Source organism: Lactuca saligna, chromosome 2 (assembly GCF_052625555.1).
Source record: "Lactuca saligna cultivar CGN05327 chromosome 2, ASM5262555v1, whole genome shotgun sequence".
In the NCBI taxonomy this organism is placed as follows: domain Eukaryota; kingdom Viridiplantae; phylum Streptophyta; class Magnoliopsida; order Asterales; family Asteraceae; genus Lactuca; species Lactuca saligna.
Genome location: NC_136418.1, coordinates 80,992,080 through 81,016,786, shown reverse-complemented (window position 1 = coordinate 81,016,786; position 24,707 = coordinate 80,992,080). Strand labels below are relative to the sequence as shown.

At 38.6% G+C, this 24,707-nt stretch overlaps 1 protein-coding gene across 2 annotated transcripts; it reads right to left on the bottom strand.

Annotated features, from left to right (window-relative positions):
- Positions 1-1,982: 1,982 nt before the first annotated feature.
- LOC145031101 (outer envelope protein 61-like) lies at positions 1,983-10,119 on the bottom strand. 2 transcript variants are annotated; one of them, XM_078979596.1, is made up of 11 exons: positions 9,745-10,119; positions 7,601-7,831; positions 7,358-7,414; positions 7,122-7,250; positions 6,383-6,460; positions 6,195-6,265; positions 5,261-5,301; positions 5,019-5,178; positions 3,527-3,995; positions 2,558-2,701; positions 1,983-2,385 (listed from the first exon to the last, which is right to left on the bottom strand). In XM_078979596.1, the coding sequence occupies exons 1-11, from the start codon at positions 9,838-9,840 to the stop codon at positions 2,239-2,241; spliced, it is 1,623 nt and encodes a 540-aa protein (XP_078835722.1). In that variant the 5' UTR covers positions 9,841-10,119; the 3' UTR covers positions 1,983-2,238. The 2 variants fall into 2 exon arrangements, with proteins under 2 accessions (XP_078835722.1, XP_078835723.1); XM_078979597.1 differs by lacking the exon at positions 9,745-10,119 and adding an exon at positions 8,958-9,577.
- Positions 10,120-24,707: the final 14,588 nt, after the last annotated feature.

Below are 24,707 nucleotides of genomic sequence, written 5' to 3'. Positions count from 1 at the left end.
TGAATGATGATGTTGTGATTGACATGTGGCATTACATGATTGAACATGATGTCGAACATAACATGAAGTGGTTGGGAGTGACGTCAATCATAGAGAAATTATGGGAAGAAAGATTGTGGTGTTTCGAACATGTATGTAGGAGACTACCAATAGCCCATGTTAGAAGGGTGGAGTCTGTCAATGTTGATGATGCAAGGATGGGAGGACAACCAAGAAGAAAATGGAATGATAGCATGAAGTTAGGCGTGAAAATGTTAGCCCTTACCCTCATGACCTTATATAGGAGAGAGTGAAGACAGAATTAAGCTAATGGAGTAGTATAGAACTATGACATGGACTAGGTTATTATTGTGACCACTCGGTTCCACCGTTTTATTTTTGTCAATTTTGTGTTGTTAGCCAACAATGCTTCGCCTACTATATGCTCTTTATTTGTGTATTGGTAAAATAGTTACATTACTTGTCATTGCTACCTTTTCATCAAGTTTTATTACATCCATCATTTTTCCTTTAGCCACAATACTAATATTTATTTGGTGTGAAACGTGTGAACATAACATTTTTCATTTGTTTATTTGGATAATAACTTAAAAGGGTAATATATTTTCTGATTTGTACACATTTAGTCACTGACTTTTTTTTGTCCACATTTACCCCTTCAACTTGTTAAATTGTACACATTTAGTCCTTATGACTGGCTACTCCAGGTTAGCCAGTAAAAAGGACTTAATAGGGTAATATATTTCTCATTTTGTACACATTTAGTCCTTAATATTTTTGTCACATTTAGTCCTTAATATTTTTTTATTGCAAAGTAAGTCATCTTTGTTTTTGTACTCATTCAGTACTTATAAATAATTTCTTTAGGTTTTCTCACAACATCTTACGTAGATAGTCATATGATGGTGGGATAGGTTGAGGTGGGCCTGCTATATGTTGTAGTGCGGGCCAGCTGTAAGCCATAGGCATGGATGCTCGAGAAGAGCGGTTGGGTTAAGGCGGCATGTCAACAAACCCTGGGTATTCCAGTTCGATGACTAATTGGACTTATTGCATATTGGCATTCCAGTACAATGACTGTTTGGGCCAAGGTATTCCAATCTGATGAGTGTGAGGCTGTTATGCATGATAATATGTTTGTTGTATCACATATTTTGGGGGAAACTCACTAAACTTTGTGTTTAGCCAGTTGTTTATGTTTTCAAATTCTATCGTGGATCGTGGGAAGGCGAAAACATGATAGTACACACTCATCAACAGTATTTAGGATTCCACGTTTCTTATATTATTCTGATTTTCGATAAATGTATTTTGGAATAAACGTTTTTTTCTTAATAATGGATTCATAACTAGGAAGTTTTGCCTTATTTAAAAATGAAAATTTTTTATTGTGAAAATGAGACGTTACACATAAACATCAACCCCACACACTTCATCAATGATTGTCCCACGTAAGATGTCGTGAGAAAAACCTAAAAAAATCATTCATAAGTACTGAATGAGTATAAAAACAAAAATGACTTATTTTGAAACAAAAAAATATAAGGACTAAATGTGAACAAAAATATTAAGGACTAAATGTGTACAAAAATATTAAAGACTAAATGTGTACAAAATGAGAAATATATTACCCTATTAAGTCATTTTTACCGGCTAACCTGGAGTAACCGGTCATAAGGACTGAATGTGTACAGTTTAACAAGTTGAATGGGTAAATATGGACGAAAAAAAAACTCAATGACCAAATGTGTACAAATCGAAAAATATATTACCCTTTTAAGTCATTATCCGCTGTTTATTTTCTATCTTATTTTTTTATGCCGGAAGTAATCATCAAAAGTTGTCTTCCTATCGTCAATTCGAGCCGCCTACTTTTCACCGGTATGCAATGGGTATGTGATTGGAGTAGTGTTAGTGGTGTAGTTAAAAGTTGTAAAGCATGCCAAATACAAAACCAAATTAAGCCAAACCGGTTACACAGCTTAACCAAAACAATTTGCCATATATATAACCACAATCCACAAAAGAATAAACCTAAGAAATTATTTGCTGATGAAAACTTATTGGAACAATTCATTATAAAACTAGGATTGTGGGTGTTACATTTTTCAACTTAAGAACACTAACATGTCCCGAATAAACACCACCTAATCTGTGCATTTAGGCATTATACTTTCCACCCCTGAATGATTTACATCATAGCAGATAACATGTTTTCTTCTGTGTAAATGATGGATCTTAACTGCCAATGTATCCAAGCCAATGGAGAAACATTGCAAAAAGGAGCATACATACAGCCATAACCATCCCCTGCCTCCCCAAGAGCCAATTTTTGGTTTTTACAGCACCTTCGCCTGCTCGCTGTATTCTATCAGCCCACTTCATCTGTAACAACCACAATAATACAACCATCTTTAACAAAACCACAGAAACAAAATTAAAATCCAAAAAACTATTTTATATATATATATATATATATATATATATATATATATATATATATATATATATATATATATATATTAATTATAATGCAGAAATTAAGCATTAAGTTTACCAATCTATCCAGGTTCTCTGGTGACAAAGAGGACATCGCTTGTTGAGCTTTTTCTGCATCCTCCCTAGAGAGTTTCACTCCAAATTGTTCACTCATGTTTGCCATCATGTCAGGGCTCATATTTTTCATCATTGATGACATCATCTTCGAGTTCCAATCAATAAATCAAACATCAGTGAATTCATACACAATCTTTAAATCAAATTAGCATGCTTTCAATATATGACTGCTTTTTGACTAGTAGAATGAATGAACGGCTTTTTTTTTTTTTTTTTTGCAACAAATACACAAACACAGTAGTAGTTAGATAAGAATTATATCATAGAGATGTGATGCCTTCACATGCATGCACTTACAAGTTTAAAGCCAAGTATAGATGAAAACTAGAAAATAATGAAGTTTAGTATAACACCAACCAGATAATATTCAAGGAAAACATAATGAGAGGGAAGGTTTTTTTTCCAAATACAGGGGATAGCCGGAAAGGAAGACTTTTAACTGATTAATATGAACAACCCAAACACTCCTATCCAAATTTAAGAAAACCAAATCTGTCTCAAACAAAAGAAAATTTTAAATAATAAAACCTAAAACTTTATATTTTTTAAAAATAAATAAACAAAAAATACTAGTTAATTTTTTTTTTTTAATTATAATTTAATTGGAGTCATGAAATTTTAGGAAATGATTTGTCACTACAAATACATAAATAAAAATGAAAAGATTATATATATATATATATATATATATATATATATATATATATCCGAGTGCAAAAAAAGTTAGGGACCAAATGTGCAATTTTGACCAAACCATAGGGACGATTTCAGTAATTTACTATATATATATATATATATATATATATATATATATATATATATATATATATATATATATATATATATATATATATATATATATATATATATATATATATATATATATATATATATATATATATATATATACCTCACGCATGGCTGGATTCTTCAACTGGCTTCGAATATCAGAGCTCGGTTGAGGTCCAATTCTTGACTTCAAAAACCCTTGAGATTGACTTTCTTGCCCTTCTGAAATATTAATCCCACCACTCTCTGTTACCATTGGATTTTGCCCGTTTAAAGATGATGCCATTTCAAACATCTTTTGGAGCTCTTCTGCTGGCATCTTAGTCATCATATCAGTTGCAGTTTTAAGCATGTCAGGTGTCACATTTGGCATACCTGACCCATTATTGTTATTATTATTATTCAACAATGGGTTCTCCCCCTGGAAGGAGGTAGCCATCTGGAGCATTTTTTGAAATTCTTCTGGGGGCATTTTTGTAATTAAACTTGAGGCAGTCTTCACCATATCGGGAGATATGTTTTCAAATTTTCCACCACTCAAAGATGCCAGAGTTTCTGGATCAGCTTTAGACATGAACTTCTGAAAGGATCTATCCAATCAAACAACATAAAACCATAAAGTTATGTGAAATTGACAAAATACTGGAATGCCTGTGCTACTGCTAGCAAACACATCAATAATACAAAAAAAAAAAAAAAAAAAAAAAAAAAAAAAAAAAAAATGACCTATCTAAAAAGGGTTTAAAGCAAGATATAGCAACCTACGTCCATTTATTTGTTTATTATAGCACATCCTCCTGCCATATCTTCCTATTACAACATTGTACAATGAAATATCTACCAGATTATAAAAATGTCATCCAAATACAAAGCGATTTTCACTGCTATAACTGGGTAGATTTTTCAAAGTAAGAAAAAAGTCACAATGCTAGTGTAGATTTTTTGAAGCAGATAAGATAGGGTAGATTTTTTAAAGCAAGAAAAAAAATCACAATAAAAGAATAAATGAAAGTATGTTGCTATTTTCTGCATTTAGCACATTGATTGGATAACCCCTGTTAAAATGTGGATGACACATCCAACGGTTTACGTTTATTTATCCAGCAAAAAAAATTGGACTTTCCACAAAAGTACACTTTGAAATGGTAAGGAATGCCTAATTGAAATTTAACCTATATGGAAGAGCATATTTACACATGGAGTGGTATGCAACAGACATGTAGAGTTAATAACACAAGGTCCCAAGGAATGAAAATCAGGAAAATGTTACGAATCACATTATTATCGATGATGAGGATGATAAGGGCATTAACATCTTTTGCACAGACGATAGATCAAGAGAGAGTTTCTGTCCCACTGTTAGGTAGGACAAAAAAACTGCAAATTTTGTCACATTGATGTCCCAGTCTCAAGCCAATGTTATCTTTTTCTTTGATGATGAGGGAATTCATGTCTATTGCAAGATGAGAGATCGAGAGTGAGTCCACGTTCCACCTCCACCTGTATGGGTGAACGCTACTTCCGATGATGTGGATGAGAAAAGGGCATTCAAGTCTTTGTTTCACACAAAAAAGTGAAAATTTTGAGTCATGTCATGTGTAAGACACACAAACCTGATGGATTCTTTGTCTTGCAGATACTCTGAATTGGTTGGAAGAACACCACCACTGCTCGCTTGTTTAATAACATGGTCACCAGATTCTGAAGACGAAGCTTGATTCTTTTCGCAAGTTGTGGTTGCTACTTCATCTGTAATTTCCTCAATTCTTATGCCTATGGATTGGAAATACATAGCACAAAAGACATAATAAGACCATGGATACAAAATTTTGACATCAAGAAACACAATAAATACCTCCTGCTGCACCTTCATCTCCTTGTTCAGTTTTGGCATCTCTGAATCAGGAATAAGAACATACACGATTGGAAATCAGTTGCCACTTTAATCACAACATTGGCTTAAATGCAACAAGATAGCAACATACTTTCATTTATTTCTGTAGCATAACATCCTACTTTCGTTTCCTTCTATTACACCAGTCTATTTTTTTTAAATTTCCAAGGCATTGTATCTTTGAAAACTGCACCCAATTACAGCATTGTACTTCCAAATTTTTGCTTTATTAGGAAAATACACTCTGAAAAATCTACCAAATGATAGCAGTGAAACATGTAGCTGTGTTTGTGGTGGATTATATAGATTTTCAAAGAACAATGCTGTAATAGAACTATAGAAGAAATGAAAAGTAGGATGTTATAATAATAAATAAATCAATGAAAGTACACTGCTATTTCTTGCATTTTACCTTAACTTTAAATATATTAAAGTTAGTGATGAAGAATTGAAACAGAACAAACAAACTACAACAGATGATTGATAGAGAAAACTGGAATTAATATTGAGTGAGGATTGAATGAAACAAAATAGAGAATACAATCTCCTGAAAGGATGAATCCCTCTCAGAAAAGGTGTAGGCAATGAGCCAATCTCTCTCTAGACTAATAAGAATCTAAGATATTTCTGCTTGTGTAACAATGCAATCCAACCCTCAATTTATTAGGAATTACCCTTTTACCCCTTTAAGTATTTAACCCTCTAATTCCTATCAGTTAGTTTCCATTTTTTCTATTGTGTGAAAACAGTGCTACAACAACATGCACTATTTGCTATCCACAGCAGTCAGCTGATGACCATTTGTTTTGGGTTTTTCAAGTAGTGAAATTCAACAAATGAAATGGGTAATAAGTAGTCTAGTTAAAAAGAAAAGAAAAATAAAAACATTCAATACCTCAAAACATCTGCAATGGTTTCATCTTCAGGAGAAAGTTCACGTGCTTGGGACAAGTCCGACACTGCTTTCTAAAAAGTTCACCAAGTTGATCAGAAAGATAGATGTATATGATAATAACTTAATTACAAAAGATACTTAATCGTTTAACCACAATTAAATATATCATGTAAGAAGAAATAACTCACTTCTAGTTGTCCTAAGTTTTTATATGCTTGGCCTCTCCTATATAGAGCTTTGACATTTCTTGCATCATTTGCCAATACCTGAAAATGTCCACATAAATTAGCTTGTTCATTATTTTAATCCAGGCTAACCATGTTACATTCAATGCATTCAACAAGAGAAGAAAAAAATAATATGCAAAACCATGATAATCCTCTTGGAAGAAATAACTTAATTAGGGCTAGAATGTTATGGGAAGGAATGGAATTTGTCAAATGAATTAACTAACATCTGAAATTCTGAATCATAATGTGTCGCGAATTTGGTTGGCAGAAAATGGAATGGAATTCAATAATAAAAATTATAAAACTTTTAGATCTCTATGTATATTTGTAAAAAAAAATTGTGGTCAAAATGAATTATTGAAATTTTGGTTATATCTACTTCAATATATATATATATATATATATATATATATATATATATATATATATATATATATATATATATAAGAGGGTATTTTTAGGCTTTAAAAAAAAAAGGGAAGAATGAAATTAAGTTCCACCCTCCCTTAGGAATGACGAAATCCATCAAACATGGACTTTGAAGGAATGAGGATTATGGCAAAATGGAATTCCATCCATCTGGCAACCAAACACACCATGGAATGGAATCTCAAATTCCAATTCTGTCAAAATTTGAGAATCAAACACAACGTCCTAAAGCTAAACATGAAAATCATCATTAGACACCTGTGCATACCTCAGTACCTTCTTTTATGCACTCATCATATTGCCCTGTTTTCAAGTAACATGACATCAAATTAAGAGAGCATGCCAGTAGGAGAGCTCCACCTTTGGATGCCGGAACACCTTTTAGATTGTTTTTTGCCTGATTGATTGATTTAAAGGAAGAGATAAAAAGATGTTAGTTTTGTAATCTGAAAAAAGGAAACTGAATATACCAAAGGATTGAGAGATTTCAAATAAAACACTTGCCCGCATATACTTCTCCAAGGCATCATTATACCTTCCCTGACTGTGAAATTCATTCCCCTGCCAAAATGAAAACAAAATCCAGCAAGCTACACAATTATCACTTCTAACAGGTATGTATCTTAAGCTAGAAGTATGTAGAGATCCCCATTTTTGCTTTTTTATATTGTTTTTTGTTCTTTCATAATATTTTTAAAGAAACTGGAGGGATCTATCAAAGAAACGTATACAGAGTGTTATGCTTACCTGTTTTTTCAGCATCTGAGCTGCATTCAATTGATAAGTTAATTGTGCATCTACTCTGGAGCGCATGGTGGCTAGCTCCTCAGGTGTTGCATTGGCCATCTTCTCACCAATCTCTGCCATCTCATCTGGTCGAGTTGACTTCAACTGTTCTGCAGCATGCCTCAAGTCCTCAGCTTTCATGTATTTCATGCTATCTGTCGCCATTCTTATCAACTCTGGATTCGACATCATCTGCAATCACCATTTTCAATACCACAAAAACAATCACTATTAAGCAGATTAATGGGTATCCAAGCGCGCATCATAAAGGTAATTGACAACAGAACCAAACATGGAGTATGTAGATTCATCATTCAATTAAAAAATCATGATCAAATATAAGTTTCCAATCCCCCACCCGGCCTATCATCGCCATTATGATGTGTTAGATATGTTGCATGGGACACAACTATTCTTAAAGATTGATCTACACAACGCTTATCACCAACTCCATGACCAGAAAAAGCATGGAGGATCAGTCAACACTAAAGACACAGCATTGACATGATACCCTAGATTTGGTACCATAGACCCATGATACCAGACTACAGCATTCACATGGAAACTTGTTAGGAAAGATCAAACTTGTCCTGACTCAAGTCAAACTTATCTAAACATTGCATCGCCTAATTATTATGTATTGGCTAGTGGCAACATTATCTATTCTTTTTATGTTTATTGTCATATTTTAAATCTTGATTGTAGGAGAGTTTATTTAGCTATCATATCTAGTTTCTAAGCATTAAGAGTTTCCATAATTCATTTAAAGACTAGTACAAAGGCTTCAGAGTTCCTTCAAAAAATTAATTAATAATATACATATGTTTTCTTCTTCATTCCTCAAGAGTCAGTGGGTTGTTTTGCTACTGCATTCATTCCATTCGTGGTTTGGGCCTTAAACAAACAAAAAATAAAAATAAAAATAAAAAAAATCGACCATTGTCCTACTCCAGTGGATGTAATCTATTGAATCATTGATCTTCCATCAACATAATATCATCTCAAGTGTTGGAAATTTGTATTTTTCTGCTTCAAGCAGCCTATCCTAGCCTCCAAAACGATTTAATTAGGGAAACAAAGAAACTTTGCAATTATGTCTATACAAATTTTCAGTTCATAGTATAAGCATTTATCAAAGTAAATTACTTCTTGAAACCCTTCTTTGAATTGCACTACAATGAAAAATAACCAACATAACCAGATTGCTGCCCCTAATCAGTTACCAAGCATTAAACAACATCTATCTAGAGAGTCTATCTACACATCAAAACACCAATCTAAGTCAAACTGGTGTAAAAAATAATAATAATAATCTTACACTTTTGAACATACTTCAAAGGTCTGGAAGAGTTATTGAAAACAGTGGGTATCATCTTTCATAACCAGAAGGTCACTGTTTGAGTAACAGAAGCATGCTCTTTGCAAAGACACAGGGCAGCCATGCCCAAAGACTTCCCCTCCCCACAATTCTCACAAATCCAAGGAGGGAGAGCCTTTATGTACCAGGTTTGCCTTTGAAGTTTGAAGGTCTTGCCTTGACCAGTGCTCTTCACATTGTTCATTCACAAGTTTCATTGGCATGAAACTCAAATAACCTTATTCCCTATCTTAGAAATAAATTTAGCAGCAATAATAAATTACCCAGTTATCAAATAAAATCTCACACCCCGGCATTGCATTTCACTTCCTAGTCATCAAATACAAGCATCAAAGAAGAAGGGATACTTTAAGCATGTTCATACAGTCAATCTACCTCCCTAATGTTCCAATATCCATCTTCAATACTTGGGAAATCTATGATAAAAGCTTCTTGGTCCTGAATTTCGAGGGCATAGGTGAATCTTATTGACTTAGACTTCAATTTCGTGAATCACTCAGCATAAGGTGCATCAGAAACAATATTAACTCAAATCGTAATCTGGAAAGCATGGCAAAACTCGGTATATACAGAAGAAAAAAAAAAAAAAAAAAAAAAAAAAAAAGCTTTCAGATTAGTTCAAACTGTTTCTAGTTTTGTGAGCTATGTTTTACCTCAAAATCTTCAAAACCGATTAAAATATTCGTTCTGTCTATCATATTATAGATTACTTGAAAAGGGAATTGACCTGTTGTTGGATCCTGGACAAGTCGGCGGGTGACATGCGACTCATCTGCTCTTGAGCAAGTCTCATCATCTCCGGATCCATCATTCCAGGAAACATCCTCAAGCAATTTCACCAGTTTCGCAAGACGTAACACAAATGTGGAATTGACACCTGAGAGTGCGATATTTCCTTCGATCTTTCGATTTGGAGCAGGAATTTGAAGAGTGGGTAGGAAATCGCGCGAGTATAGCAGAATATAAATTGATCGAATCGAAGGAGTTGTTTGTTCGACTGTGTTCCTGTGAATTACGGTGTTTTATTGGGTGGGACGCGCCTACCAGATGAGGGGAGTTTGAGCAACGATGCCGTTTGTTGACTTGATCCCTCTTTGTGTTTTCTTGGAAGTACCATGTTAATAACGATTCCTGGTCCACCAACGGTTCGTTTAGTTGGTATAACGTTTTCCAAAGATTTGAAATAACCGAAAGAAATTGAAATTGAAATTGAATTTTTGAAAATTTTGGTATATGTGTTTTCGTGTGAATTGGTTTTGCCATTCAGAAAGGGTTAGGGGCGCAGCTTGTTGCCAGTTTACCTTCAATCGATATGTATTGAACTGTCAATTTAAACACAATATGTTCTATTTAGTTCAAATTTAAGATTGAGAAATTGGGTTTTGGACACAACATATTGATCGCTTTGCGAACACAATTGGGCTCAAAACCTAGGTTTAGGCATGGAGCCTTATATAATGGTGCTAGCTTTTAGGGTTTGCTCTTATTCTCAGACATCCACCTCTCAAAACGATATTGGGAAACCCTAGCCGCCGTATTTTAAGTGTTCTTGAGTTTTGTGTCGTGGAAGTGTGTGTCGAAGAAGGTGATCAAGGTTCTTGGTGCAAGAAAGTCCTCCTAATTGTAGATCTGACTTTCTTCTTCTCTTATGAACCATTTGTAAATATAAAAATCCTTGGTTTATGTGTTTTTATACGTAGACTCAAATCTTAAAGGGGATTTTGGCCCCTTTTACCCATTTAGACTTGATATTATTGAGGTTTAAGCAACCCCATAATCTTAGAATGGATTGAAATGATTTTTTGGCCATCTTGGAATAGAGAAAGTTTTGTACATGTGTTCACTTTGAACCATGCACAAACTCTTGATCATTTTGAGTTTATCTTGAATTGATTAAGATCCAAGTAAAGTTAAAAATTGAATCCAATATAAACCTTAGAAGATTTAGATACGATGAGTTGGGCATTACATTAATAAAAATTTGGTTGAATTATCGTTATTAACGACGCGACCCTTAGGGTCGCGATGGCTAGTTGCGCCCATTTTGTCTTGTAGTGTTCACAACACGGCCATTTAAAGCTTTAAAATATTATTGTCATACACTTATTTGTAACAACTCAAATTTTAGACCAAATTTTTCATTTTTAAATTACTGAAAATCATAGTTTCACAACCAAGTTATTGAATGCAGAATCATCCTAAAACAAAAAGTATCATAATTATCAGAGTTCAATAACATGTCCCAATAGTAAATTCCCCAACACGCGTGTACAACCATACTTTGCAGTCCTATGAAGTACCTGTCACATATAAATCAACAAATGTAAGCACAAAGCTTAGTGAGTTCCCCAATATACCACATATAACACAACATAAATAAACAATTATGTTCGTAACTCTGAGCTATCAGCAGTCCTAGTGAGCTAACAACATGTCTGATGGGTGATTAGCAACCATGGTTGGCTATCAACAGCCTCAATTACATATAATTATCATAACATAACAGCTAGACCCGGTTGGTCATCATAATACAACTATCCTACCCTACCGATAAGAGTAAGTGAGGAGACTCACCTGATACTGATGACATGAAAAACTACCCGAAGTGTCAGATCTAGACTCCGCCTAGTCAGCAAAATAATTAACCCTATTTAATAATTAAGGTACAAAACCACTCATGAGTCTAAATCCCACGGCTAAACCTTCTAAGGGCAAAAGGTCCATTATGCCCTTCCCTTAGTCTAAAAACCCTAAACTTTGACCAAAGGTCAAAGTCAGCAAAGGTCAACACCCGCCGAGTACGTTGGGCGTACAACACTTTACATTGTGCCTACAACTGGAAGAGCATGCGTCGGGGGGAAATCGGACTACGATGCGCGTAGTCAAGAGTACGCACGGTGTACTCCATAAATCTCCAAATCCACTAAGTTGGTGTCTTAAGCCTTTAAGACAACCAACCCAACTCCAAATCTAACTAATTTAAGACCTCTTAATCCAAAAATTAGTAGGCTTTAAGCCATTGCATGGCAAGGAAAGGCTCAAAGCATCACTTCATCCATTCTAACCTGCTTTACTCATGCATGAGCCAAAGGGGAAAGATCAAGCAAGCATTTTTATCAACCTAGATGTCTTAATATGATAAAAGGACAACTTAAATCCTTTGGAGCGACCCAAACTCAAAAAGGTCCAAACTTGGGGACTTTTAGATCATAAATCTTAAACCAAAGATATCTAGAAGAACACTAGCAAGGTATAAGCTTTATACCTAAAAATGATGCACAAAGTGAAGGGTTTTGAGCATTCTAACACTCCTAAGGTGTACATGCAACCCTAAATACCTTGGATCTATGTTTTCTCTATTATACATGCAAACTTGAACTTTCCAAGGTATTACCTTAACTAGCATACAAAACTTTGATACTTAGGTGATAAAACAAGTTAGATAACACACCTTTTTCTTGTAGGTTGTTGGAAACCTTGAACCTTTAGCCTTTAAGAGCTTAGCATGTAACACCGTAAGATTTAAAACAAAATTTTTGCATTTTAAAACACATTTTCCATAACACATTTACTAACAAAATTCCACTATATCATAACTTTTTTTCAAAAAATATCTCCCAAGATCAAAATACATAAATCTCATGCGTGTGTACGAATCATGCCGGCGCCTTCCCGCGATCGTCACTGGTACCTGAAATACATAACACTATAAGCATAAAGCTTAGTGAGTTCCCCAAAATACCATACATAACACATACTAGCCACTCGAGGCTATAACTCTGTGAGCCCTTGGGCCCTAACTCTAAGGACCCTTTGGTCCTAACTCTGTGAACCTTCTGGTTCTAACTATGATATACTCTGATATACACATGGCATAAATCACGTAGCAATAATGCAGTGCGACACATCACATAAATAACATACAATAACTCTATCACATGACTCTAATTAGCACTCAAGGTAAAGTACAGTGAGAAGACTCACCTCAGATGTCTCGGTAAATCTCTGACTCGGTAGAAATACGATCTAGCCTCCACCTAATCACATAAAGTAATACTCTCATAAATATAACTCTCAGGACTAGACTCAACCCTCTCTTGGCACCTTCAGAAGGGTAAAAGACCATTTTACCCCTCCTTTGGCTCAAAGGCCCTCATTGTTGACCAAACCCTAAAAGTCAACCAAAGTCAACGGTCAAACTTTGACCCGACTCGTCGAGTGGACTTGGGTAACTCGGTGAGTCTACATGTGTCCACTAACTCCCTAGTCTCGCTTGACATGTCGAGTCCTTCCCCTTACTCGATGAGTCACACCTGGCATGAATCGCGGGGCTACCCCGACTCAACTCGTTGAGTCTCAAGATCAACTCGGCGAGTTCCGTCTTGAACTTCAGTCCCCTAATCCCTCTCTGACTCACTGAGTTATTCCCCCAACTCGGTGGGTCTACTCGCTGGGTGATTTATGGGAAACCCTAACCCTATTCGCTAAGTCTGATATTTGGACTTGGCGAGTCCATGCCATGAAACAATTCCATTGACCTCCTGAGGTCAGATCTGTTCCTAAAATCCATAGATCTGACCTTCCCAAGCATGATAATCATGTAAAGTCCATACCTTGACACTCATATAACATCTAGATGGTCCTACTTGGTGATTTAACCCCAAAAATAACCTCCTAAGTTCATGGCTCCCAAAATAACCCATAAAGCTCCAAGGGTTAAGGTCTCTAGACCTCTTTGAGTCCAGATCCAAAGCATAAACTCGAGAAGGGACCAATTGCTCCACATATCTATTCTTTAAAGGGGTTAGAAAACCCTAACTCTAAGAATCAACACCAAAACTGAACAAGGTCCGAATAAATACCTCAAGATGAAGTCTCTAAACTTTGAAATCACTAGAACCGCTCCTCCTTCAGCCTCCTCTTGCCTTGGTCACCTCCTTTTTGCAATCACACCAATAAAATGATCAAAAGTGGCCTCTCATCCCTCACAATCGCTCTAGATCCCTTAGGGTTTCTCTCTGGGGTTTGGTAGCCGCAAATGATAGCCCTAAGGGCCTTTAAATAGGTCCCAAACCCGGGAAATTAGGGTTTCATTAAACATCATGGACTCGCCGAGTCCGGTCATGAACCAGGATGAAAATCCGCGACCCTACTTGGCGAGTCTAAGCACCAACTCGCTGAGTCCCTCTACAAACTCCAAAATAAATGAATAAAATAATATACGTGGGAATCTGGATGTTACAACTCTCCCCCACTAGAATCAAACTTCGCCCTCGAAGTCTCACTCTACAAACAACTCTGGATGTTGCTCACGCATCTCTCGCTCCGGCTCCCAAGTCAGCTCTGACCCTTTCCTATGTTGCCACTGGACCTGCAACATAAGCACTTCCTTGTTCCTCATAACCGTAATCTTCCGATCTCTAATTGCCACCGGTCTCTCAACATAGTTCAGGCTCACATCCACCTGAATATCCTCTAATGGTACCACTGCCGACTCGTCGGCTATACACTTTCTTAACTATGACACGTGGAAAGTGTTGTGAATCTGACCCAACTCCGCAGGTAGCTCCAAACGGTAGGCTACCCTGCCTACTCTTGCGATCACCCTGAAAGGTCCAATATATTGAGGCCCCAATTTGCCCCTCTTCTTGAATCGGATCACTCCTTTCCAAGGAGAGACCTTCAGGAGCACGAAGTCGCCGACCTGAAACTCGAGCTCGGACCAGCGCCTGTCCGCATAACTCTTCTGTCGACTCTGAGTGGTCAACAACCTCTGTTTGACCTGTTGTATCTGCTCAGTCATCTGAAACACGATCTATGTACTACCCATCACACGTTGCCCTACCTTTCCCTAGCAAATGGGGGTCCGACACTTCCACCCATACAACAGCTCAAAGGGTGGCATACCAATGCTCGAATGATGGCTGTTGTTGTAGGAAAACTCTACCAAGGGAAAATAAGTGTCCCAACTCCCGCCAAAATCCAACACACATGCTCGGAGCATGTCCTCGAGCATCTGAATCGTCCGCTCGCTCTGCCCGTCGGTTTGTGGTGATATGCGGCACTAAAATGCAGCCACGTACCCAATTCCTCATGAAACTTCTTCCAGGATCTGGAAATGAAATGCACATCTCGATCTGAGACAATCGAGATCGGTACTCCATGTCACGATACCATCTCCCTCACGTACATCTCGACCAACCTCTCTACGGAAGACCTCTCACTGATAGTGAGGAAATGAGCGCTCTTCGTCAACCTGTCTACAATCACCCAAATTGCATCAACGCCCCTCGCGGTCCTCGAAAATTTGGTGATAAAATCCATTGTAATATGTTCTCATTTCCACTCAGGAACCTCTAATGGCTGCAACTTACCATGCGGTCTCTGGCACTCGGCCTTGACCCTACGACATGTTAGGCACCTCTCAATGAACCATGCGACGTCCCTCTTCATACAGGGCCACCAATACTCCTTCTTCAGGTCCAAATACATCTTAGTGGTCCCGGGATGGATCGAGAACTTCGATCGATGTGCCTCTTCTATCAAAATAGTTTGCGTTCCGCCCACAAACAGTACCCAAATCCGACCCTGAAATGTCATAAGCCTATGGCTATTGGTAATGAACTCCGATACCTGCCCGATAACTCGCTCCCTCTTCTGGTTTTCTGGTCTCATAGCCTCAGCCTGGTCCCCTATAATGGTGTCCAACACCGGAGTCATCACTGTCAATCTCATGCAAACGTCCCGCATCGGAACGCTTTCCGCCCTACGACTCAGGGCATCGACTACCACGTTAACCTTACCCAGGTGGTACAGGATCTCGTAATCATAATCCTTTACCACGTCCAACCATCTCCTCTGTCGCATATTCAGGTTGGGTTGATCCATCAAGTACTTCAGGCTCTTGTGATCCGTGTATATGGTATACCAGTCCCTATACAGATAGTGACGCCAGATCTTGAGGGCGAACACTACTGTTCCCAACTCTAGATCGTGGGTGGGATACCTCATCTCATGAGGCTTCAGCTGCCTCGATGCGTATGCTATCACGTGCCCCCTCTGCATAAGCACTGCTCCCAGCCCCGCATCACAATATACCACGAAGTCCTCCATTCCTTCCGGAAGGGCTAACACCGGGGCTTCGCATAGTCTTTGGCGAAGTGTCTCGAAGGAGGCCTGCTGCTCTGGGCCCCATGAAAAAGCAACACCCTTCCGGGTCAACTTGGTGAGTGGCACGGCGATCTTGGAGAAATCTCTGATAAATCTCCGATAATAGTCTACCAATCCTAGGAAACTCCTGATCTCTGTAGGTGACCTCGGCACCTTCCAACTCATCACTACCTCAATCTTGGCCGGATCGACCAATATCCCTTTCTAGTTAACGAGATGCCCTAGGAACTGGACCTCTCGTAACCAGAAATCACACTTGGAGAATTTGGCGTAAAGCCTCTCCGATATCAAAACTCCGAGGATCTCTCTCAAATGTTCGTCATGCTGCTCTCTGGATCTCGAATACACCAATATGTCGTCAATGAACACGATCACCGAGCGATCCAACATCGGCCTACACACTCTGTTCATGAGATCCATGAACACCGCCGGTGCATTGGTGAGCTCGAAAGGCATCACCACGAACTCGTAATGCCCGTAATGAGTCCTGAACGCTGTCTTCTGGATGTCCTCATCTCGCACCCTCACCTGATGATATCCCGACCTCAAATCGATCTTGGAGAACCAAGATGCTCCCCGTAACTGATCAAACAAATCATTGATCCTCGGCAACGGGTAACGGTTCTTGACCGTTATCTTGTTCAATTCCCTATAATCATTGCACATCCGGTGCGAGCCATCCTTTTTATTAACAAAAAGGATAGGCGCTCCCCATGGCGAACTGCTTGGTCAAATAAACCCATTCCCTAGTAGCTCCTAAAGCTGCGATGATAACTCCTGCATCTTTGGAGGCGCAAGGTGATAAGGCACCTAGGTGATAGGGGCAACCCCCGGAACCAAATCGATACTGAACTCAACTTACCTCTCAGGAGGCGCACCCGATAACTCTTCTGGAAATACATCTGGGAACTCACGCACTATCGGAACCTCATCTACTGACCTTGGTCTCTCTGAATCAACCCTCGTATCTATCACATACGCTACAAATCCCTTACAACCCTGTTGTAGACTCTGCCTCGCTCTAGTGACTGAACAAAAAGCCGACCCAGAATGCGTATCCTCACCGTACACTGTAAGAACTCCCCCACTAGGGTCTCGTATGGTCACCAGCTGTCTCTCGCAGTCGATAACTGCTCCAAATTTGCTCAACCAGTCCATGCCCATGATGATACATACATCTCCGATCGCAATAGGAAGTAGATCAATCGGAAACTCAACACCGAAAATCTCGAGTACACACCCTCGGATCACCTCGGTGGCATACACCGCTCTCTCTTCAGCTATGGAAACTCTCAAAGGTCAACTCAACACCTCTCGACTAATACTGATGTGTTGACTAAAAGCCAAAGATACAAAAGACCGACTCGCACCAGAGTCAAATAACACCAAGGTAGGTACAAAATTCACAAGAAAAGTACCTACGGATATATAAATATAAGCACAATATCTCAACATAAAAGTAAATATATGAAAGAATACATACCAACAACAACATCGGGCGCTGCGCGGACCTCCTCTGCAGTCAACTGGAAGGCTCTCCCTCGTGCCTTCGGTACCTCAGCCTTCACTGTCCGGCTCTCAGAAGCTCTGATAGCAGCAGGGGCAGATCCCTGAGGTGCTCCCTGGCCTGTCCCTCGTAACTGTGGACACTCTGCCTTGTGGTGTCTGGTCTGGTTGCAGTGAAAGCATACTGCAAACCCCTTGGGGAAATCCTTGGCCATATGCCCCTTCTTGCCATATTTGTAGCAAGACCCCGCTCTGCACACCCCATTGTGGCTCTTGCCGCACTTGCCACAAGTGTGGCCCTTCTGACTCCCAGATCTCGAATCAGCGGGCTTGGCCCGCTTGGCTGCCGGCTGAGACTGTGTCGGTCGCCGCTCCCCTAAGACTCAGCCTCCTCCCTAGCCTGGGTCTCCAACTCTATCTCCCTATTTTCGGTATTTGCCTGAAGTTTAGCAAATGTCCGGTATGTCGAGTTCGCCACGAACTCTCGTATATCCCTCCTGAAAATACTCAGATAGCGGCTCATACGTGCCTGCTCGTTGGACACGTGCTCTGGGCAAAACATCGCCCGCTCATGGAACTTCCTCGTAATCACTGTGACAGAATCAGTAACCTGCTTGAGGGTTAGAAACTCCTGGGCAAACGCTCCCTCTCTTCACGTGGGGAACATACTCATATCGAAACATAGCAATGAACGTCTCTTAAGTCACTGCAGCAAGCTCAACAGGCGAATAATGCACCGTCACAAACTTCCACCAATCCTTCGCTCCCAAGCGAAGCTGGTTCAGCGCAAACCGGACTCTCAAATGCTCAGGAGATGAGCAAGTAAATAAACATCCCTCTATTTCCGATATCCACCTCATCACTGCAATCAGGTCCTGGGTCCCATCAAACTCCGGTGGTTTTGTGTTGCTGAACTCCCGGAACAGCAACGCATCACCACCCTGCGGTCTAGCCGCAGCAACAGCAACATCAGAAAGAGCAGCGTATCTCTCGTCGAATGTCTCTATCAGGGTGGTCTTGATAGACCCGAACATCTCTAGAATCTCATCGCAGATGGCAGCAGCCACCTCATGATGAATCATCTGGCGAAGCTCCTCGTCGCTCACACCCCCTCCACTGGTCCCTGGTCTGTGGCGTGTCCCTACTATGATGCCTCTCTGAAATACAACATAAGATATCAGTAATTTTCTCGGATGTACGCACACTCGATATCCCAACCCTACTTGATCTCTGGTACCCTAAGGATTCTTACTTGGGTTGCGCACTGACCCGATGCCTTCGGTAGTACGGGCCCAATACTACCAACCACACTGACTCAACATTCACCCCAAGTCCTCCTCCTAGAGTCCCAAATCCCAAGTACGCTATTCTCTCTAATCATGTGCTACTCACTAGCAGATCTCTCATAAGCTCCTTGCTGCTATCTAAACACTCTCAAGCATCTCTAGAAGTAAAACCCCTAGACTAACGCGTCATATATCAAGCAACTCTAGTCCTAATAAGAATACCTAGTCTACTCTAGCATGCATAATATAATTCATTATATAGCATATCATAAAGTAGCTTTTAACACTTATTATAAGGGTATTTTGGGAAATCACCGTTCGGGAGCTGGATGATCGTACACACGGCTCTGCTCTGTTTGTCTCAAAACTCTTTTTACTCTTTACAAAAATTTACTTTATTATCAAAATTTTCCTTAAATCCTCAGTTTGAGTTCAGATACGCCCGAAGATGCATCTGAATCCCTCAAACCAAGGCTCTGATACTAAATTGTAACACTGTAAGATTTAAAACAAAATTTTTTCATTTTAAAACACATTTTCCATAACACATTTTCCATAACACAAATATTTCCCAAGATCAAAATACATAAATCCCATGCGTGTGTATGAATCATGTCGGCGCCTTCCCGCGATCGTCATTGGTACCTGAAATACATAACACATAACACTGTAAGCATAAAGCTTAGTGAGTTCCCCAAAATACCATACATAACACATACTAGCCACTTGAGGCTATAACTCTGTGGGCCCTTGGGCCTTAACTCTATGGACCCTCTGGTCCTAACTCTATGAACCTTCCGGTTCTAACTCTGATATACACATGGCATAAATCACGTAGCAATAATACAGTGCAACCGATCACATAAAAAACATACAATAACTCTGTCACACAACTCTAATTAGCACTCAAGGTAAAGTATAGTGAGAAGACTCACCTCATATGTCTCGGTAAATCTCTGACTCGGTATAAATACGATCTAGCCTCCACCTAATCACATAAGGTAATACTCTCATAAATATAACTCTCAGGACTAGACTCAACCCTCTCTTGGCACCTTCAGAAGGGTAAAAGACCATTTTACCCCTCCTTTGGCTCAAAGGCCCTCATTGTTGACCAAACCCTAAAAGTCAACCAATGTCAACGGTCAAAGTTTGACCCGACTCGTCGAGTGGACTTGGGTAACTCGGTGAGTCTACATGTGTCCACTAACTCCCTAGTCTCGCTTGACATGTCGAGTCCCTCCCCTTGCTCGATGAGTCACACCTGGCATGAATCGCGGGGCTACCCCGACTCAACTCGTCGAGTCTCAAGATCAACTCGGCGAGTTCCATCTTGAACTTCAGTCCTCTAATCCCTCTCTGACTCACTGAGTTATTCCCACAACTCGGTGGGTCTACTCGTTGGGTGATTTACGGGAAACCCTAACCCTATTCGCCAAGTCTGATATTTGGACTCGGCGAGTCCATGCCATGAAACAACTCCATTGACCTCTTGAGGTTAGATCTGTTCCTTAAATCCATAGATCTGACCTTCCCAAGCATGATAATCACGTAAATTTCAGACCATGACACTCATATAACATCTAGATGGTCCTACTTGGTGATTTAACACCAAAAATAACCTCCTAAGTTCATGGCTCCCAAAATAACCCATAAAGCTCCAAGGGTTAAGGTCTCTGGACCTCTTTGAGTCCAGATCCAAAGCATAAACTCGATAAGGGACCAATTGCTCCACATATCCATTTTTTAAAGGGGTTAGAAAACCCTAACTCTAAGAATCAACACCAAAACTGAAGAAGGTCCGAATAAATACCTCAAGATGAAGTCTCTGAACTCTAAAATCACTAGACCGCTCCTCCTTCAGCCTCTCTTGCCTTGGTCACCTCCTTTTTTCAATCACACCAATAAAATGATCAAAAGTGGCCTCTCCTCCCTCACAATCGCTCTAGATCTCTTAGGGTTTCTCTTTTAGGTTTGGTAGCCACAAATGACGGCCCTAAGGGCCTTTAAATAGGTCCCAAACCCGGGAAATTAGGGTTTCATTAGACAGCGTGTACTCACCGAGTCCGGTCATGAACCAGGATGAAAATCCGTGACCCTACTCGGTGAGCCTAAGCACCAACTCGCTGAGTCCTCTATAAACTCCAAAATAAATGAATAAAATAATATACCTGGAAATCCGGATGTTACATAGAACCAATAGTATGAATGCCTCAAATGGAATCACAACACATCTAGAACAAAGGATAACTTTAGAAGAGATTCCTTGCACGCACAAATTGGCTAGCCCTCTAGTATTCCACTTTAGTGCTCTTAGGTAGCCTTAGGGTCTCTTATATAGTGTGGCAAACTAAGGTTACACCATGTAAACCCTAATAACTTTGCATATCCCTCATGCTCCATGGGTTAAAACCTCCATGGAGTATCCATGAGTTACCACATGGGTTTAGCCCAACATGCAGAATATGAATCATAAACCCACTTTACAAGAATGAATGATTAACTAAATCATCCCCTTATATTTAATTAGTCTCTTTTGATCACATAATTAATTCCAAATTAATAGATCAATACTGATTAAATAATATGATTTCATATTAATATATAAGAACTTATAATATATTAATAAACCATAAATAACTTCTTCTTAAAAGTCCATCCTATCAAATTATCCTGGTGATATGCAACCCAAATGGACCATGTTACTCTCGAGTCAAGTACATACCAATTATAGTTATGGACTTAGACACTAATTCAACAGTCTCCCACTTGGATAAGTCTAATAACTATTATTGCAAGTACGACTCCACAACCCAACTAGCAATCGTAGCTCTTAAAAGTCGTTTTCGAACTCTGACCTAGTCAATGATTTGCTCATTAGATAAGGGATCATATATTCCTCCATTCTAGATATCATATAGACTGAGACATGGATTATAATCATTCTCTCTGTCTATCTGTTGTTTCCCAATTTCCGATTTATGACGACCGACTAATTGAATAAATCAAATAAGTCCAGGCCTAGTGTCATCACTAAATCATTGAGGGGCCCACATTTATCGCTTTTATCCCTCTAAGGGTAAAAGGAATGGATAAACTTCGACTCAAATGCTTGCTTGTATTTACTCACCAAATTACACACAACAATATGTTTTATAACATCCAAGTTACTGGTACGTTTACATATGTCAATGTGCAACCGACTCGCAACTACAACTCACATGTCTCCGTTTCAAGAATATCAGATATTATCATCTCATGATCACTCGTGATACAATCCATGAAGTGATTCAAATGAGCGTATGTTGAATCTAATACTCAAATCTTGTTCCATGAGTACTCATGAACACTGCAGCCACTTTGTCCTAGACAAACTATAGACCCATTCATGACAGTCTTGCCTCAATACCTACTTCCAAAGTATGATCGACTATGGATGGTTTGAATAACCTAGTTATTCGAGAAGTCAAAACATGCAAAGTGAAACACAAGAATAATACTAATCCTATATGGCCCCAAAACTTTTGAGTCATATTGATTACTCAACATTCATTGTATAATGTTTCGAATAATCAACTTAATACTTGAATTAAAACAATAGTTATGTCATGCTCCAAGCATGCACACTATGCTTGTCTAAACAATAGTTATGCCATGTACCAAGCATGCACGCTATGTTTGTATATGGTCCTTAATTTGTGAAATAGATCAATTGAAAAAACATTTCAATGATGCTCATTTCAAAATTCCAAATCCTTATTGCAAGCGTAAGAATTCCAAATTATTGTCACTGCTAGAAAGTGTTAGATTCTAAACTATCATGCAATGATTCTTTTGTAATGTCTAGGTGTCAAAAGTCACAGAGTCTTGACCAATGATATTACAAAATATTCATTTGGAAATTGTTACAAGAAAATTCCATGGAAATGAAGTCTCAAATTCAAAGTACATTCCTTTGAACATCCTTCTTGCATTAAAGTTTCTAACTATCTCATCTATTTTTCAACTCCCAATATGGAAACATTCCATATTCTCCATACGACAACTCATTATTAATAGACTCTTGTGTATTCATAATAATGTCAATATGGTCATTCCATTACTATACTTCCAACTGTACTTAAGCGACCAATCTTTGGTGAACCTTAGATTGTTCTTAACAGTTGTTTAACCACTTTAGTCATATCCGGTTCTATTCCTTTTTCCCTCTTAATTCCCCAAGCACTTGGAAAATTTAGAACACGAGAATATTATAACATATGCAATCTATCCTATACCCGAAGTATATAAGATACGATTCATAATGTCTAACATAAAGACATGATACTCAATCAGTCTTTTGCTATAATGTTTCTATTTGTCATGTTCTCATAATTTTGATTATGAAGAAGGATGTCGTAATCATAATCAAATTTGGAGGACGCAATTAACATTTCTATATATAGAATTTCCTTATGTTGAACCATTCCAAAATAACACTCATATATATTTGACTAAAATTGATTAAAATCTCAATCTAAGCTTTTAGATTTGAAATAAAGTATAAATTCCTCTCCCTTAATTATAGCAAAACAACTTTTCAAACCCTGCGACTTTGCAACTTGAAACTTTTGTTTTCTATAATTAACATTGCCAACTTGCAACACATTTCATAATAATTATGCTCCCGCTAGCATAATAATTATTATCTTTATTAGCATAACACTTATGCTCCCACTAGCTTTGACATGTATTCAGAAATCAGCTGGACTTCTCGAAATCAATACTTATTGACTCTCATTACCAAAGTTCAGATTTCTGATATGAGATGCTCCGATAAGACTTTATCTAGGCTTCTCAAAAGCATACACCTTTCCTTAGATAACTCACATGTGTGTCTAAACAATTTTAGAACTTACAACAATAAGTCTCAAATGTTTAGACCCTTTGCCATTTCTCACAATTCGAATTATAAAAAGGGATGTCGTAATCATAATCGAATTTGAGAATGCAAATATCACAATTCTATCTCCTTAAAATCTATTTAGTGAAAGTGTTTCCTCACTATCATTTTCATGAATCGGAGAGAAACCTTATGACATTTAGATTTTATGGTGTATGTCTTCCTATCCATGTGAATTTTTCATAACCATAATCACAAGACAAGGTCAGTGACAAATCCAAACTCATATGGACTGAACTTGTTCAATCTTAATTTCTTGCCACCTAACAGTGTAACAGCCCGAAATCTAGGTTAGCTTTAGGACCCTTCTATTTTGTAGAATTGTCTAGTTAGTCCCTTAAAGTGAAATATGAATTGGTGAGTACGTTGGGCGTATTGGGGCATACGCCGTGCGTACTTGCACGCTTAATTTGTACGCGGGTCATCCGGGTACGCCCAAGGTTACGTCGGGCGTAACCGGCCCAGATGCAAAATCCTAATTTGTGGCCTTGCACTATAAAAGGAACATGTAGTCCTTTGTCCTAGACACCATACACCCTTGAGTGAGTCCTTGAAGAGCGGAGATTCGTGCTTTAGCTTGTGTGTGTGTTTTTGAGCTTAAAGTTATCTTTTCAAGGTGAAGAAGGAGAAGAATGAGCCATTGTTGGAGCTTGAAGTTGAAGAACAAGTGTAGATCCGAGTTCTACAGTGGTTGGAGATCCTTCCTGGGGTAAAAAGCTCAAAGCTTTCCTTGTTCTTCATAAGTTTTGCTTGTTGGACCATTTTTAGGGTTTTTGGTTCAAAGTT